Source organism: Mobula hypostoma, chromosome 1, assembly GCF_963921235.1.
Source record: "Mobula hypostoma chromosome 1, sMobHyp1.1, whole genome shotgun sequence".
NCBI lineage: Eukaryota > Metazoa > Chordata > Chondrichthyes > Myliobatiformes > Myliobatidae > Mobula > Mobula hypostoma.
This window is the reverse complement of record NC_086097.1, coordinates 162,951,733-162,971,306: the sequence shown is the minus strand read 5'-3', so window position 1 is coordinate 162,971,306 and position 19,574 is coordinate 162,951,733. Positions and strand designations below refer to the sequence as shown.

The window sequence follows — 19,574 nt, the reverse complement described above, 5'->3', positions numbered from 1 at the left end:
GGAAGGCCAGCATTTCTCACCCATCCATATTTGCCCCTCAGAAGAGGGTGGTGCACTATCATTTTGAATTACTACAGTGCTTCTGGTGAGGGGCTTCCCACAGAATTGTTGGATTGAGGACGCTGGGAGCAATATAGCGAAAATGTCACTGCAAAAGGAAACAAAGTTAATGAGTAGTGAACTACTCACACTGAAGGAAGCAGGAGGGCAGAATGTTCATGACCAGACAAACAACAGCAGTGGAAATACTTGTCGTTGATCACCAAGGCATTTGCAGGTGAATTCCCTTTGACCTCAGTGAAGCCAAATATCAGGAAATTGGTTGCACTAGCAGCTAATTCTTAACTTTATTGATGGTTGAAGTTAAACTTCAGCATGAACCCAGCAGATAATTTGTTCAAACTATAATGAAATACAGCAGGTATTAGATTCTGGTGTATGTAGGAGAATGTTAGAAAAACACCGCAGTCAGGCGGCATTGGAGGAGAGAGTAAAACAGAGACTATATTCACAGACGTACACTTGTGATTACCTGGCATTTTCAAATTGCAGTCCTTTGTAGTGTCTGCTTTTCCAAAGCAGCGAAACCCAACCATGTTAAGTGTTGATTCCATCAGTGTAAGTCAAGTCAATTGGTTCTGGACCTTCTACAGGTCAACTTAGACTTTTCATTAACCATTATCCTTGAACCATTTTAAAACAGGTACCCAGTTTGGGAAAGAGTGAGAGAGAACAGAAGCGAAGGTCAATGGTGCAAGGGTGGAGGGCAGTAATAGGTACATGGCAGAGGGGGGTTGAAGTTTCCTGGGGTCATTTCACTGGTGAGTAATTGAATTAAGTTGGCCACTTGCATGGTTCTTGGAGAGGGGAAGGGGAATGTGCTATGGCCAGCTGGGACTACAAAACTATGCATGGGACATGCCAATGTTGACAGTGCCCCCAATGCAACAGATAGTCACAATTTTACTCATCAGAGCATTTTCCAGAGTTCACTGTAGGCCAGGAGTGAAGGCTCACCATATTGCATACATTGACTGAATGTGGCATGAAAATAAAGCGTAGCCAGATTATCATCTGCCTTAATACAAGCAGAAAGCCCTCTTTATGGATATACATTCCTCCCCCCCCCCGGCCGTCAACTCCAGCAGCTACAGGGTATTGCACAGTAAATCACATAATTTACCTCATGCCCATTGGTAGCCTAACCTCATTTATCATTTAATGTGCAGCCCAGTAACAATAGAGATATCTACACAATGATCTGTCACCTCAGCTAATTGGCAGACTGATTCCATAAAGGAGTTTGTACCTTAGCTTTAGCACAACTATCTAGTAGTACACAATTTACAAGCCGTCTCCTAGTTACAGACACCAATACAAGCTCTCATTATTAAATTGAAAAGTCTGAGTACCTACCTACATTTGTTCCTATGGATGGCAGAACTCTTATTTATTTCTTTCTCTCTCTCTCTGTCTCTGTCTCTCTCTCGCTCGCTCTCTCTCTCTCTCTCTCTCTCTCTTCACTTCTAGCAATCGTTCTTTCTTATCAGACATATGTGCTGTTTTATGCCATTCACTACAACACGATGGAGGTATGGCTACCATATTGAGTGCTTTTTATGTATTTTCCAACTTAAGGACAAAATCAAATTCAGGTTGTCTGTGAAAACACCCCATCCATTACCTGTGGTTGACATATATACAGAACTTTACAGCCCAGTAACAAGCCATTTGTGCTGGCCTGTCTGGGCCTGTGTTTAACATCCTGTACATTACTCTTACTTCAACCTATGCGCACTTTCCCATCTCTTTCCTCCTTCCTCTATTACCCGGTTTCGTTTATGTTGCTTAACTGATTAAAGTGCCTGGATTTTATGTCTAGCTGTGGGAGGCGAGCTTGCAACTGAGCAGCTTGTACATTGTTGCTGAGTGCCTTTTCTGAAAATACTCAACTCCCACTTGTATATCTATGCATGAAATGACCTTTCTTTGGCAATGCTCTTGTGGTGTTTCAGGTTCAGCTGAACTGCTCCCAGCTCAACAAGCTCGACGACTTTAGAGTGAAAGGTGAAATATTTAAGGGAACGTCAAGGGAAGTTGTTCACTCGGAGTGTAGTGAGGCAGATAAACAGGTCGGCATGGACTAGATGGGCCAAAGGGCCTGTTCCCGTGCTGTAGTGTTTTATGATTCCTGTTCTGAGTTCCAATATTTGTATTGCATTTGGGCCTCAATGGCCATCTTGAATTCTAATTGAACTTGGGACTCCTTTCAGTGAAACTATCCAGGATTAAGGCCAAACAACAGTGATGCTCTAGTAGTGGAATTCCAAGTCATGATGGTCTGTGAGTTGGAAAGGAACCTGAACATTTCTATGTGCTAGTGAAGCTTGTCATCAGTTATAGAAGTCAGGTTTGTGGGTTTGGGAGGACTACCAAAGATCTTGGCCAAATCTTACATCAACCTGTGAAATGACATCCATTGCACTTCCTGGCAAATCTTTGTGCAAGTTTGTTTTGGCTCCACTTTCCAATTTTATTTGATCCAGTGTGAAAGAAAGTACTGAAAAGTAGACCATACGCCAACTCAAATCCATTGATTTTCCATTACAGAGACAGGGTTGTTCAGCATTTTATAATGGCTGCCTTGCATTTCTTCTTTTTCCTATTTCCACTCTGCAATAATTATTTCAAAACAAATCTGTAGACCATTCTCAAATAGAATTCAGTAGCGAATGGGATAGTTTTGGAAAAATTTAAAAACTTAATCTTGTTCAGTCGGTGCTCTAGGAGAGATCTTCTGTGCTGAGGTAAAAAGGAGGATGTGGTAAAGTTGTCATTTTCAACAGATTTGAAGATTGAAAGATAAACCATTAGACCGACTCTAATCAAAATACTAAGCCCAGACTCACTCGCTGTCAAGGTGTAGAGCATTTTGTCTGAGGAATAATGACTATTTGACAACTAGCTTGTAGAAGCGTACTGACTGAAGAGAATCAGTGGCCTGTTAGACTGATGTATCTGTGAGGATTTATAGGAATAAAATTGGATTGAATGCTCCACAAAAATTTTGTCAATGTCCCTGTTCAAATAGCCTGTTGACATGCAGTGCCATCTACAGGCAAAAGTAACAAACTATAAACAGGAGATTCTGCAGATGCTGGAAATCTTGAGCAACACAGAATGCTGGAGAAACTCTGCAAGTCAGGCAGCACTTACAGAGGGGAATAAACAGTCAAAGTTTCAGGCCTGCCTGATGCTGCCTATCTTGCTGAGTTCCTCCAGCATTTTGTGTGTGTTGCTCAATATTTCCAGCATCTGCAGAATCTCTTGTGCCCGGGTATATTTCCAGATTTCAGCAGTAAATGGTGGCAGTTGCAAGTTCATACGGTTCATAAGACCATAATACATACAAGCAGTATTAGACCATTTGGCCCATCAATTCTGCTCCACCATTCCATCATGGCTGATTTACTATCCCTTTGAAATCCATCTTCCTGCTTTCTCCCAGTATCCTTTGACACTGACTAATCAAGAACCTATCAACCTGTATTTTAAATATACTTAATGGCTTGGTCTCCACAGCTGACCGTGGCAATGAATTCCACAGATTCACTACCCTCTTACTGAAGAAATTCCTCCTTATCTCTGTCCTAGGTGGACTTCTTTCTAGCCTGAGGTTGTGCTCTCTGATCTGAAACTCACCACTATAAGAAGCATCCTCCACTCTATCAGACCTTTCAACATTTGATAGGTTTCAGTGAGATCCCCCTCATTCTTCTAAACTCCAATGAGTACAGGCCCAGAGCCATCAAACTGTCCTCATAGGTTAAACCTTTGATTCCTGGAATCATTCTTGTGAACCTCCTTTGGACTCTCTCCAATGCCAGCACACCTTTTCTTAGATAAGGGAGCTAATACTGCACACCCAATACTCCAAATGCTGTCTCACCAATGCCTTCTAAAGCCTCAGCATTACATCCTTCCCTTTATATTCTAGTCCTCTCAAAATGAATGCTAACATTGCATTTGGCTTCCTTACTGCCGACTCAACCTGCAAGTTAACCTTCAGTGAATCGCGCCAAGGACTCCCAAGCCAATTAGCACTTTAGAATTTTCTCCCCGATTTAGAAAATATCCATGCCTTTATTCCGTTGACCAAAGTGAATGACTATACATCCCCTACACTATATTCCACCTGTCACTCCTTTGGCTGTTTTCCTGCAATCTGCCCAAGTTCTCCTGCAGACTCCCTGCTTCCTCAACACTACCTGCTGCTCTACCTATAAACATATCATCACAAAGCCATCAATTCCATCACCGAAATCATTGATATATAACTTGAAAGGATGCTGTCCCAAATTTGACCCCTGCGGATCACCATTGGTAAGAATACAAAAGACATTCATTAACGAAGGAGGTACACCTTATGCAGCCTTGAGATTTGTCTCCATACAGGCAGCCACAAAACAAAGACACCTGATAGAACCCATTAAAAAAGACAGTCAAACATCCAATGTGCAGGAAAAAAAACAATCATGCAAACAATAAAAGTGAGCAATTGCCATTCAGGACTGAAAGTCCACAGCCAAGAAGGCAGTCACAGCTGTTTCAAGGGCCAGTCAGTTGCAGGCCATGGCCTCATTTCAATGCAGAGATGAGTAAACCCCATGGAGCAGCGAGCTGAACACCAGTCCATCACTCGGTTCCGTCCCCAACACCCTGATCTTTCCAATCTAGCCCCGCGGTTAAATCGGGCAAACCTCAGGTCATCCTCACTCTCAGATGTGGGCCGGGTTCAGCATGTTCCCTGTTGCCTCACTCTCAGGCCATGACCCCACTCCCTCAACTCTGCCTCGTCTCTGTCCTGCCACTTTGAATCACCTCCAAGTCCGTTCTAGCAGCCAAGCATTGACTGGTTCCCTGCTCTTCAGCCTGGGTCTCATCCCATCACAGGCCCTTAATTTCCTTTCTTCTGCCTCCCTCCCTTCTTAAGGAGTGCAGTGACATTTTCAATTTTACAGACCTCCGGCATCACTCCAGAATCTAGTGGCTCTTTAAAGATCATTACTAATCTCCTTTGAATCTGTTCAAAGGTTCATTTATTTTCAAACTATACAACTTGAAGTTCTTCTCAGGGTAGCCACGAAACCAAGAAAGAAAAGAGAGACAGCACGATCATCAACCCCCGAAATGCCCGCTCCCCCAACAAAAAAATGAACAAGATTGAACAGGCACATCAGCCCTCCCCCCAAGTGCCTTCTACCACACAAAAAAAACAAGTAAAAGGGAACTTTGTACTTTGAATCTTAATACCTCCTTAGTCTCTTCAGTTACATCTTTTAGAAGCCTGTGATGTAGTCCATCTGCTCCAGACCTTTCATCTTCTCCATAGCACTCACTTCTGCCCCCTGAAACTCTCACATTTCTGGCATACTGCTAGTGCCTCTCATAGTGAAGACTGGTGCAAAATACTTACAAAGTTTCTCCTCCATTTTTTGGTTCTCCCATTATTACTTCTCTAGTGTCATTTTCCAGCAGTCCGATATCCACTCGTGACTCTCTTTTACTCTTTATATATTTGAAAAACTTTTGGCATCCTCTTTTATATTATTGGCTAGCCTACCTTCATATTTCATCTTTTCTTTCCTGATAGCTTTTTAATTGCCTTCTGTTGGTTTTGAAAAGCTTCCCAACCCTCTAACTTCCCACTAATTTTTGCTGTAATATATGCCCTCTGTTTTGCATTTATGCTGTCTTTCACTTCCCTTGTCGGCTATGGTTGCCTCATTCTCCCTTTAGAATACTTCTGCATCTATGTGAGGTACCTCTCCAGGTTGACCCCTGAAACTCCTGCCATTGCTACTCTGCTGTCATCCTGCTAGTGTCCCCTTCTAATCAATTTTGGCCAGCTCTTCTCATGCCTCTGTAATTCCTTTTACTCTACTATAATACTGATACATCTCAACTATATACGCAGTATACATAATTATAGTCACTGCCTCCTAAGAGTTCTTTTACCTTCAGCTCTCTAATTAAATTTGGTTCAGTACACAACACCCAATCCAGAATTGCCTTTCCCCTAGTGGACTCAACTACAAGCTGCTCTTAAGAGCCATCTCATAGGCATTCTACAAATTCCCTCTGTTGGGATCCAGCACCAACCTGATTTTCTTAATCTACCTGCATATTGAAATCCCCCGTCACTATCATAACATTGATGTGCATTTTCTATCTCACATTGTAATTTGTATCCCACATCCTGTCTATTATTTGGAGGGCTTTATACAACTTGCACTTTCTTAACTCTGCCCACAAGGATTCTACATTTTCTGATTCTATGTCACCTCTTTCTAAGGAAGGGATTCCTTTTTTAACTCCATCTCCTCAGCCTACCTGCCTGTCCTTTTGATACAAGGTGTATCCTTGGAGATTTAGGTTCCAACTATGATCATCTTTCAGCCACGACTCAGTGATGCCCGCAACGTCATACCAGCCAATCTCTAACTGAGCTGCAAGATTATCTACCTTATTATGTTTATTGGATATATTCAAATATAACAGCTTCAGCCTTGTTCATCACCCGTTTCGATTTTGCCCTCATATTACACTGCTTGCAATTTTGCCCTATTAGCTGAATGTCCTTCCTCACAGTCTCACTACATGCTGTATCTACTTGTATGCGGACTGTCCCATCCTCAGCTCTATCATTTTGGTTCCTATCCCGTGCCAAATGAGTTTAAACCCTCTCCAGCAGCCCTAGCAAACCTGCCCACAACATTGTTGGTCCCCCTCAGGTTCAGGTGTAACCCATCCTTTTTGTGCAGGTCATACCTTGCCCAGAAAAGATCCCAATGATCCATAAATTTGAAACCCTGTGCCCTGCACCAGTTGCTCAGCTATGCGTTCATCTGACAAATTATTCTATTCCTACCCTCACTGGCATGTGGCATAGGCAGCAATCCAAAGATTACTACTCTGGAGGACCTGCTTTTCAGTTTTCTGTCTAACTCTCTACATCCTCTTTACGGGACATCCTCCAATTTCCTACCTACGTCATTGGTACCTCTATGTACTACGACTTCTGTCTGTTTACCCTCCCCCTTTAGAATGCTGTGGACCTGGTACAAAACATTCAGGACCCTGGCACCTGGGAGGCAACATACCATCTGGGTGTCTTCATCACACCTACAATATTGTCTGTCTGCTTCCCAGACTGTGGAGGAATCCCCTATTATTTCTGCACTCCTCTTCTCCCTTCCCTTCTGAGCCACAGAGCCAGACTCACTGCCAGAGACCTGGTTGCTGCAACTTCTCCCCGCTAGGTCATCCCTCCCCCCCCCCAACAATATCCAAAGCGGTGTATTATTGTTGAGGGGAATGTCAGTGGGGCACTGTGCACTGGCTGCCTATTCCCTTTCCATATCCCTGTACCTGTCTCTTACCTCCCTGTAGCTCCTATCTATCACCTCCTCATTGTCCCATATGAGCTGAAGGTCATCAGGCTGCAGCTCCACTTCCTAAACATGATCTCTTAAGGCACTGCAGCTCGGTGCACTTTGTGCACGTGTAGCTATCGGAGACTGGAGGTCTCACATCTCACATAAGGAAAATAACTCTGGACCCATTATCAGTGCATTAGCTATATACTAACAGAATAAAACACTTTCTGGTAGCTTATTTAGAACCTCTTGCTTAAGCCTTTTGAGCCAAAGCTGTACCACTATATCACTGCTCTACTCTAAAAATGGCCGCTCTTCTTACACCTCCTTTCTCAGTCCTGATGAGACTTGTATTTTTCAAATGGCTCCTGCCCTGCAAGATGTCGGTTTTTCACTCGCCGTTTAAACAATAATTCACTCCCGACGAGACTTGCAGTTTTCAAATGGCTCCAGCCCTGCACGATGTTGCTCTCACCCTCACTACTTGAAACAATGACTCGCGTTGCAATTTTCAATAGTTCCCGCTCTCCAAGATGTCACTCGTTCACTCAGTACTTTAAACAGTGACTCACTCCCGGCAAAACTTTTAGTTTTCAAATGGCTCCCACCCTGCAAGATGTCACCCAGACAGCCAGCAACTGTGGAGGGGAATACACAGTCAAAGATTCAGGCCAAGACTGGAAAGCAAGAGCTCAGAAGGCAGAATAAAAAGGTGGGGGGAGGGAAGGAGTACAAGCTGTCAGGTGATAGGTGAGACCAGGTGAGGAGGAAGGTTGGTGAGTGGGGGAGTGGGAATGAAGTAAGAAGCTGGGAGGGATGAAGGGCTGAAGAGGAAGTAATCAACACTTAGAGGGAGGGGAAAGCAGCAAACTAAAGAAACTCTTTCCTGAGATCAGATCAGGCGCTAGGTTACAGACTTACCCTTTGTATTTCAGCTTGTGACTGCAATATGAATGGTTCGTATAGTGAGGTGTGTGACTTCACATCTGGTCGTTGCCAATGCAAGTCCAACGTTCTGGGGCAGAAGTGTGACAAGTGTACGGTGCGTATTTATAATTGGATTAGCGTTTACTGTTAACAATTATTCATGTCATAATTAAATAGAAATACAACTGTGTGGAAGTTTATCCCAGCTTCACGATGCTTGACCAATGGAACCGAAGTTCAATACACAATACGTTTAGCAGAGGCAATTGAGAACGAACTTCTACCCACAGAGTTTAATGTAGAAATTACAGAGATGTGCAGCAGAGGATGTCCTCAACCTGTCCACACCAGCCAAATGTGGGGGTATGTAGGTAGTTCATTTCCCATCACTTGCTTCACAAACTTGTAAGGTAATGTCACGTGCAGTGGTTAGTGCTGGTCTAGGGACATTTTGAATTCAGTTGAAGTTTCTGCCTCCTACACACAGTGAATGAGTTCCAGATCATTACAACCCTTTGGTGAAAAGAAAATCCTTAAATCTGCCAATTAACAAAACTGGGTACTTTAAATCAGCCTATGTATCTCTTTAGTCACACATACTAAACAACAACTGGAATGTGCAAGACTCACACTTACCAAACCTTTAACTCTATTAGGTGGCAGAATGCAAAGTTTAAATCCAGACTTTTAACACAAAATAATACCTCTGTTGTTCAAATAAAAAGCAGATCACTGAATCCTTACATCACAACAAAAGCACCTAATTCATTTTATACTTTGTAGCCTGGAAGATCTGTTGAAAGATCTTAACAGCCCATTTAGGTTTGTATTTCTTTTTAAAGTTCTAACAGGGGAACTGATCTGACTTAATAATTAGGCATTTTGATATGGCTTCAAGTGAGACTCATTATGCCTCATTCTACGGCTTTTATTCATGTGAAGTATTCAAGTTCAAGAAAAGCAAACGATAGCTCACAGAGGCTTCTTGGTTATAAATTTATTGAACAATTTAGATGTCACAGAAGCTGAAAGCAAAGCATCATATTTACATGGCAGTTAGTCAGGCCCAGTATAGTATTTGCCAATCATTCTCATATGGCAATTGTTTCCACATTGTATAAAGTAGGAGAGTTTGTGCGTTTTAGCCTTAGCTTTTTTTTGGTCTTTGTCAGGATGGATGAGTGTTGGGTGAAGGGCTACTCCTCCCAATAACTTGTCAAAGGTTGATCTTGTGAATAAAAAAATTTCACATATAAAAACCTTCAAAAGCAAAATTGCAACTTGGGCTGATGGGACACAATATAACTTGACAGTTTTCCGCAAGGTGGGCTCCCAGTTACAGTTACCGAATGCCAATGATTCTCAAGGGAAGTGATATTTTTCCATATGAAGGCAGGGCAGTTCTGGAAACACATGGCTGGTCTAACTTCAACTCTACTTTCCTGATGCCTGATCTCCTAAATCATCTATTCACTATCTCGACCTCCATCACTGGAGTTTAGAAGAATGAAGAGGGATCTCATTGATCCAATGAATATTGAAAGGTGTTATATAGATAGAGTGGACATGGAGCAGATAAGACCATAAGATATAGGAGAAAAACTTGGCTATTCAGCACATTGAGTCTGCTCCATGATTCCATCATGGCTGATGGCCTTTGATGCCCTGAACCATCAGGAAACTTACCAATTTTCGCTTTAAGTATGCCCACGATATTTGTCTCCACAGCGGTCTGTGGCAGAGCATTCCACTGACTAAAAAAAAGTTCTTCTTTACCCCTGTTCTAAAGGGTCACCCCTCAATTTTAAGGCTGTGCCCTCTAGTGCTGGATACCTCCACCATAGAAAACATCCTTTCCACATTTACCTTATCTAGCGTTTTCAACATTTAGTAGGTCTCAATGAGATCCCCTCGCATTCTTCTAAATTCCAGTGAGTACAGGCCTAAGCGCCAAATAATCCTCATATGTTAACTCCTTCATTCCCGGAATCATCGTTGTGAACTTCCTCTGGACTCTCTCCAATGACTATACAGGTTTCCCCCGCCATCCGAAGGTGGAGTGTTCCTGTGAAACGGTTCGTAAGCCAGAAGGTCGTAAAGCGAAGAAGCAATTACCATTTACTTATATGGGAAAAATTTGTGAGCGTTCACAGGCCCAAAAATAACCTACCAAGTCATGCCAAATAACACATAAGACCTAAAATAACAGTAACATATAGTAAAAGCAGGAATGATAAGATAAATACACAGCCTATATAAAGTAGAAATACTTCTCTACAATCATTGCCGCACTGTTCTCCATAGCGAAAATCTCACGCAAGCACTCTCGGCAGAAGCACGGCGCAAGTGCTCTCCAGTAATCTTTAAGCTATGGAGCTGCCAAATCATACCAAATAACACATAAAAATACACAGCCTATATAAAGTAGGAATAATGTATGTACAGTGTAGTATCACTTACGGGAATCGGGAAGACATCGAGCACACTGATGATGGTGTGTTAGACTGAGTCGTCAGAGGTTGGGGTGGTGCAGTGGCCTCCACCCTCCGGGCAACGAATCGATACCGATCTGCGAAGCAGGCAGGGGTACAGCGGTAGCCGGGATACACCCAGCACATCTTTAAGAAAAAAGCCAAAATAAACAAGCTAATTAATTAGGTGCCGCGTGGCACGTAAATGTCCGCCCAGATCAGAGGCGACGCAATGGGCAATTGCCTCTGATCTGGGCCGACATTTACGTGCCAGGCGGCACCTAATTAACTAGTTTGTTTATTTCGGCTTTTTTCTTAAAGATGTGTTGGGTGCCTCCCGGCTACCGCTGCATTCTCCATGAATCGGTATCTGTCCGCGACCTGGGGGTTGGGATGGTGGGACACTGGGGTGTCATCTCATCATCGTCTGTTTCCATCAGGGAGGCAGGTCATCTTCTTCTATGTCTGTCTGCCTCGATGTCAAAGGTCGAGGTTCGTTGTCTGCTGTGGCTGATGTGGAAGGCTGGCTTGACTGCTGAGGCTTGCGCATTTTTCTATCATACAGTTCTTTGTAAGCACTCAAACCATCTTGCAAATATGCCCTAAACCGACGTACCCTTTCAAAATTAAAGTCGTACTTTTCTGCAATCATTTCAGCGAAAATCTCACGCAGTTGCTTCACGTTCAGTTCCTGGACGACGTCACCTTCGGTCTGTTCGCTACTGCATTTGGTTTCGATTGTTATCCTTTCCTCTTCCAATTGCTTCAGCTCTTCATCTATCAGTTCTTGGTCATGGGATGCCAAAACCTCTTCAGCATCATCTTCGTCAACTTCCACAAGCCAAACTCACTTTGTCCTTACTTATCGAAAAGCTTAATTATGTCTAGTTTTACACTAAGTGTAACACCCTTACGAGGTCTTTTAGGCTTTTCCGATGCCTTAGAACTCATCTTGTTAAAGGCTCCTCACAGGCACGTGTTTAAGCACTGCCAGCTAGAATGCCATTCTGAATCTGGGGGAGAGCAGCTGCTTGGGGCGCGTGCTACTTTTTTCGCGCGCTGCCTTTTATCTCGCACTGCTTTTTTCGTAACAGTGAAAACACCTTCTGTTAGCAAAAACAGGGAACTAATGTAGGTCTTTCGTAACAGTGAGGTTTCGTAAAGCGAATGTTCGAAAAGCAGGGGACACCTGTATATCGTTTCTAAGACATGGGGCCCAGAACTGTTGACAACATTTAAGTGTGGCCTGACTAGTGTCTTGTAAAGCACCTGTATTATCTCCTTGTTTTTATATTCTACTCCCCTTGAAATTAATGCCAATTTTGCATTTGCCTTCTTTACCACAGATCCAAACTGTAAATTAACCTTTTGGGAGTCTTGCACAAGGACTCCTAAGTCCCTTTGTGCCTCTGATGTTTGAATTTTCTTCCCATTTATATAATAGTCTGCACTTTTGTTCCTTTTACCATTTCCCAACACTGTATTCCATCTGCCACTTCTTTGCCCATTCTTCCAATTAGTGTAAGTCCTTCTGCAATCGCATTGCTTCCTCAGCACTACCTACTCCTCCACCTATCTTCATATCATCTGCAAACTTTGCCACAAAGCCTTCAATTCCATTATCCAGATCATTGGAAAACAATGTGAAAAGTAGCGATCCCAATACTGACCCCCGAGGAACACCACTAGTCACAGGCAGCCAACCAGAAAAGGCTCCTTTTATTCCCACTCACTGCCTCCTGCCCGTCTGTCTATCCATGCCAGTATCTTTCCTGTAATGTCATGGGATTTTATATCATTAAGCAGCCTCATGTGTGGCACCTTATCAAATACCTTCTGAAAATCCAAGGAAATGAAATCCAGTTCCTCTCCTTTGTCCACCGTGCTTGTTACTTCCTCAAAGAACTCTTAGCAGATTTGTCAGGCAGGAATTCCCTTTACAGAAGCCACGCTGACATTGACTTTGACAGCTGCTTCCATTTGTGGGAGAGTCTAGGACCAGAGGGCACAGCTTAAGAATAGGAGGATGTCCTTTTAGAACAGGGACGTGGCGGAATTGCTTCAGGTACAAGGTGGAAATTCATTGCTACGGACGGCTGTGGAGGTCAAGTCATTGGGCATATTTAAAGTGGATGTTAATAGGTTCTTGATTAGTACAGGCTTCAAAGGTTACAGGGAGAAGGGGGTTGAGAGGGAAAGTAAATGAATGGCCTGATTCTGCTCCTATATCTTACGATTTACACTGGGCAGTTTCAGAGTTCATTATTTATTGAGTTTGCTGAGGTCATTCAGTGCATTAACTTGTAGCTTGTTGAACTAATGATGGAAGTTCAAAAACATCATCCAATTTACAAACTGCGAACAATATGTTCAGATTTTTCCAAAAAAAGACATCTGGTCTGTCAACCATTTAAATTTAATTACATGTAAGTTTGCCTGTAGTGGTTGGCTACATGTTCCATTGAGTATCTATGACAACATGTTTGGCTACATGTTCCTATGAGTGCCTATTTGCTTAGTATTAGTATTGAAATGTTACCATAAGACACAGGAGCAGAATTCACCATTTACACCATTTAGCCCATTGAATCTGTTCCACCATTCCATCATAGAAACATAGAAAACATAGAAAATAGGTGCAGGAGTAGACGATTCGGCCCTTCGAGCCTGCACCGCTACTTATTATGATCATGGCTGATCATCAACTCAGAACCCTGCACCAGCCTTCCCTCCATACCCTCTGATCCCCCTAGCCACAAGGGCCATATCTAACTCCCTCTTAAATATAGCCAATGAACTGGCCTCGACTGTTTCCTGGCTCGTTAATTATCCTGCTCATCCCCGATCTCTGCCTTCTGCCTGTACCCTTTGATACACTGTAATCAGGGACCTATCAAACTCTGCTTTAACTATACTTAATGACTTGATATCCATAGCTGTCCATGACAATGAATTCTACAAATTCACCAACCTCTGGCTAAAGAAACTCCTCCTCATCTCTGTTTTAAATGGACATTCCTCTATTCTGAGGGTGTTGCCTCTGGTCCTAGGCTTCCCCCACTATAGGAAGTATCCTCTTCACAACCACTCTCTCTAGGCCTTCCAATATTTGATAGCTTTCAATCAGATTCCCCCTCAATTTTCTGAACTCCAGTGAGTACAGGCCCAGAGTCATTAAATGCATTAATGTATAATCCTTTTATTCCTGGAATCATTTTCATGAACTTCCTCAGGATCTTCTCCAATGCCAGTACGTCTTTTCTTAGATAAGGGGCCCAAAACTGCCCACAATACTCCAGTAAGGTCTGACCAATGCCTTGTAAAGCCTCAACATTGCATCCTTGCTCCTATATTCTAGTGCTCTCAAAATGAATGCTAACATTGCATTTGTCTTTCTTACCACCAACTCAGGCTGTAAGTTAACCTTTGGAAAATCCCGCACATGGACTCACAAGTCACTTTGCACCTCTGATTTTTGAATTTTCTCTCAGTTTAGAGAATAGTTTATGTCTGTACTCCTCCCAAAATGCTTGACCATCCACTTCCCTACACTATTTTCTATTTGCCACTTCAGTGCCCTTTCTCCCAATGTCCAAGTTCTTTTGCGGACTCTGTTTCTTCCACATTACCTGCTCCTATGCCTTTCTTTGTATCGTCCATAAATCTGGCTACAAAGCCATCAATTCCATCATCCAAATCGCTGACATATAATGTGCAAAGAAGCTATCCTATTCAACCCCTGTGGAACACCACTAGTCACTGTCAGTCAACCAGAAAAGGCCCGCTATATTCTCACTCTTTGCGTCCTGCCATTCAGTCAATCTTCTATCAATGTTAGTATTTGACCTGTAATACCATGGGCTCTTATCTTGTTCAGCAGCCTCATGTGCAAAGGCCTTCTGATAATTCAAACAAGCAACATCCACAATTCTCCTCTGCCTATCCTGCCTGTTATTTCCTTAAAGAATTCCAACAGGTTTGGCGAGAAAATCTGTTACAAACATTAAGTACATACTTATAAGGCAGAGAACTGCAAAAAGAAAGAAGGGTACGAGTGGTTTAACTTAAAAAGCTGACACAGATGAGTTGGCCAAAATGTCTTTTGTTGGTGGAGTTCAGATTGTGCCTGCAAGTCCACAAAGGCATGGTTGCTGGGTGAGCAGGACTTTCGTTAAATTGAGACAGAAGGAGCAGAGTTTTCAATGAACTGCAAAAAACATGAATCCCCCCAAGGCTGAAGTTGCCATACTTATAGAGACTTGGGTAGGGCTGACAATTGCACTGACAAGGGTTTCAGCAGCAAAGCAGTAAAAACAAAGGTCAGAGGCAATCAGATAGAATCACGTGATCTTTTTACGGCATTGGCTTCATCTCTTGACTATATTGAGGCTGTTGTGTCAAACTTAGATATTAGTTGTAAAGGAGTTGGTGAGTTTGAGTTTCTGGAGGGGAATTTTATAGATACCAACACTTAGATAAGAAGATATACTTTATTATCCTCATGAAGAACTTTGACAAGATAAACAGGGAATGATAATTTCCTTAGCAAAAGATTCCTTAATGAAGCATCAATAATTAAATATCAGGATGAAGAGAGTTTGGAAAAAGGGTCGGAGGATAAAATGTATTTACACAGAGGGTTGTTGAATGATGGGATGCTGTGTCTGAAGGAGAATTGAAATAATTGAAGCCAAAGGAAATGCAGAGCTACTGGGCAAGACATCTAATGCAGTCTGCTTTAAATGATTCCAGTCACTGCTGGCACGATTAGTGCTGTGAATGCTTCATGCGGCAAATGTCAATGATGCCATGAACCTTAAACATTATGTTATAATTTTCCATCATTTTGTGTGTGTAACAAGACCATTATCAGTGTTTATTATTCCCTGTATATTCAGTCATTGTTAGCAGGAAGCAGTTTCTATTGCAGCAATGTTGATTTTTTTTTACTGAATCATATGGGATCCGTTTTTATCAGCTGATTTTTCTCCTGGTACTAAAAAGAGAACCTGAAGAGTGATGTACAAATTACTTTCCAAAGTCAATTATCGAAAAGAATGTTAACTTCAATGATCTTTACAAAGGGAACAACTATTGCCTGCAAGTCTAAACCCGCTAGCTCCTTTGCCTGAACAATGCGTATTTTAGCAAACTGTTCAAATTGCTTTCGCCTCTGCACTGATGCCTAACCTACACTTTTACTATGCCTAACAGCATGGGTATTTTGGCTTGAGCACTGGACTGGGCTGCAGTCCCTGCAACTGCAGCCGATTAGGCTCAATCTCTGAGGACTGTGGTGACGATGGGCAGTGTCACTGTGTGCCAGGGGTGAGTGGAGAGAAGTGTGACCACTGTGCGCATGGCTTTTATGGATTCCAGGACGGTGGGTGTTCACGTGAGTGTTTGAACTATTTTTGGAAGTACATGGTGCAAGTGAACACTTTTGACTATTCATTTCAACTGAAGGCTACTACACATATATTAATTTAAATGGATATTCTTATTGCAATTAATGAATACATTGAGCGATACAACACCGTAACCAGCATTTCAGCTCATCGAGTCCAGAGCAACCCTTAGGCACCCTTTTTTTGAAGTAGAGCATCAGTCATGGTCTTGTTGAATGGAAGATCAAGTTCAAGCCTGATGTTCCTATATTCAATATGTGAATCTGACTTTCACAACCATAAGGCTAGGATCAATCGGTGTCGCCAGAAACTGCAAGATGCTGGAATCTGCAGAAATAAAGAAGCAAACTGCAGGAGTCCTTCACAGGGTCAGTTAGCATTTGTAGAAGGAAATGGATACGTCTAGATGACGGGTCTCAGCCTAAAATGTTGATTGTCCATTTCCCTCCTTTGTTGCTCCCTGACCCACTATTCATCCAGTATGTTTTTCTTTTCACTGAAAGGCTTAATTCATGACATTGATGGGATTGTACTATAGACTAAGTCCCACCCCCACTTCCCACTAAAGGAGAAGTGTGTACAGAGATCACAAGGAAAAGGAATAGCAAATAAAATTCTACCAAAACAAAGGTGAAGAGATTCATTTTGAGAAGTTAAACCAGGACAGGACGTCCACTGTCCATGGCAAGACCCTGGGGAGCGTAGAACAGAGAGACGTAAGGTACAACCAAGTCTGTGGCTCCCTTAAAGTGGCAACACAAGTGAATAGCGTAGTAAAGAAGGCACACAGCAGGTTTGCTTACATCAGCCATGGCGTTGAGTACAGTCATTGGGGAATTATGTTGTAGCTGTGTAGATCTTTGAATAAGCCACATTAGGAATATTTTAACCACTTGCTGCTTAACCATGGCATCGGTGGAGAAACTTGAGTAATTTTCTTGAAAACCCTGAAACAACATTGACAGTTTCCTATTTCTATGATGGGTTTAATGTGCAAAGTATCTCACGTTATTTCAGAGGAGTATTATCAAGTAAAATGACTTTGAGTCAGCCACAAAAAGAATGGCGAGGGCAGGCAGATAATGGAAAGATGAGTTTCAAGGCGCACCTTAATAGAGAACTTCAGGCAGAAATTCAAGGCTTAAGATCTTGGCTGGTGTTTAAATATTTTCTCGAGGCCAGAAGTAGAGATATACTCATAAACTGAAAGCTATAGGCCAGAGGGAGATTACAGAGATGTTGAGAGATGGAGCTATAGAGGGAGTTAAAACTAAGAGCAATATAATTTTCAAATTATGTTGATGTTTAACCATTACCACCTGCAGAACAGCAAACAAGGAGTAACTAGTAAATAGACCAAGGTATGAACTATGATGCAGGCGACAGAGTTTTGGATATCAGATATATGAATGCTAACTGTACAATAGTGTTGTACAAATGCTCGCCATACTTTAATCAAATTGCTCTGTATTAACAAAAAATATTAAACTGGTTAATACTTTTTTCAAATAAATGGGCTAATTGCTTTGCCAGTTTCAGACAGAAGAACTTGATGTGGATATATTAAACACAAAATAATGTTGTGTATCAACAAATGGTCCTCAATTCAAACAGCACAGAGTATTAACATGGACAAAAATTAGTCACACAGTACTTAATGCTAAATTTTGAAGTATAATATGTTTAACAAATCTTCTTGGTAAATCTGAAGAAAAAAGCTCTTTCCATGTATTTCCTATGCAGCTTGTGACTGTGCCCACACTCAAAACAATTGTGCAGAAGAAACTGGACAGTGTATCTGCCCACCACACACACAGGGAGAGAAATGTGATCGTTGTGAAGCCAACTACTGGGGTCATGACCCTGGGACTGGATGCAAGGTATAGTAATGAGAATGCTTTTATCCCCCTTTTCCAAAGGAGGTTCACTCGGTAACTACAAAAAATCATATTATAGCAATAGTATAGTCCTTTATTATTTATTTACAGTTTCAATTTAGAACATGGTCATTTCCATCCACAATGCCCTTGGGCCCCAGCGGCGCCCACTGCTGGGAGAATGCTTTGCATTCAGCCACATGATGTTGCTGCAGTTTTTGTTGTTTTCATCAATAGTACCAGTTGCTCTTCTTTGGATTGTAATGTTAGTCCATTTTTAATCTTTGGTAATAACAAAGTCCTGGCGAAGGGTCTCGGCCTGAAACGTCGACTGCACCTCTTCCTATAGATGCTGCCTGGCCTGCTGCGTTCACCAGCAATTTTTATGTGTGTTGCTTGAATTTCCAGCATCTGCAGATTTCCTCGTGTTTGTGCTTCTAACTCATATTTATTTCTAATTCCTGATCCCTTTAAAACTAACTACTCAGCATGCTGTTGGTGGAGAGTTTGTAACTCAGGGTGACAGAGCACTGCAGTCAGGAGAATGACCTCAGTTTGATCTTTGCACTTGTCTCCACACCTGGAATTAGGAAGAGTGGAATTAGTCCTGTGAGAAGTGGACAAATATGACACAAATTGCAAGCTTCTTCTCCCTACATTTTAATTTTCTTTGAAGAGCCTAAAATCCAGGGATTTGCTATATTAGATATTCCTTTGTGTTTAACATGATTATTAACCAATGTTATTCCACTTTGTAATAACCCCATGGACCTACTGTTCTAAGAATTTGGTAGAAGCATAAAAAATTAATGTTTGAGTGTGAGATGGCGATAGGTTTACAACATTACAGACCACACACTCATTGCTGACACGTTAAATGCCATAAAGAAAAAAACAGAAAGTTAACAATTCACAAGTCAAGAATTAGTCATAAGCAAACATGGCGATGTTAGCACTGGTTGTTATAATGGGGAAATATCTGGCAACAACTTCTGGAGTAGCCACAGATGCAACTACAAGAAGTTCCCAGTATGACAGGGTTTCACTCCTGAGAAGTACTTATCATCCAAACTGCTCTTCAGTTAGAAAAGAGCAGACAAAGTGTAAGAGGGGATCCAGAAACAGCATGACAGGAGAGTGAGCAGGAGTGGGAAGATCAGCCACCAGCGAGCCTCGCTGGCGAGTCTGCTGCTCGATGCTCCCAGCTCTGCATAACTCAATCCAGACCCTGATTAATATGGCTTGAGGGGTGGAGGCTACACAGAATTGAGTCTGCTGCTCATCACTCCCAGCTCTGCATAACTCAAGCCAGTCTCTGATCAATATGGCCTGAGGGGTGGAGTCTACACAGAATTGCCCTCCTCCCACCTGGCAGACCATGCCTGCAGCCCCACAGCAGCTGGTAAATCCTGCCTGCCGATCACCCAAATACTAGTTTGTATGTTTAACCTG

General features: G+C 42.3%; 1 protein-coding gene across 1 annotated transcript in view; it reads left to right on the top strand.

Moving 5' to 3' along the window:
- Positions 1-19,574, top strand: part of lama1 (laminin, alpha 1) — a 349,617-nt gene that overhangs the window by 170,441 nt on the left and 159,602 nt on the right. Inside the window, exons 20-22 of the mRNA XM_063058896.1 lie at positions 8,375-8,481; positions 16,052-16,232; positions 17,989-18,125. Of these exons, the coding sequence (XP_062914966.1) occupies positions 8,375-8,481; positions 16,052-16,232; positions 17,989-18,125 (425 nt within the window). The remainder of the gene's footprint in view (positions 1-8,374; positions 8,482-16,051; positions 16,233-17,988; positions 18,126-19,574) is intronic.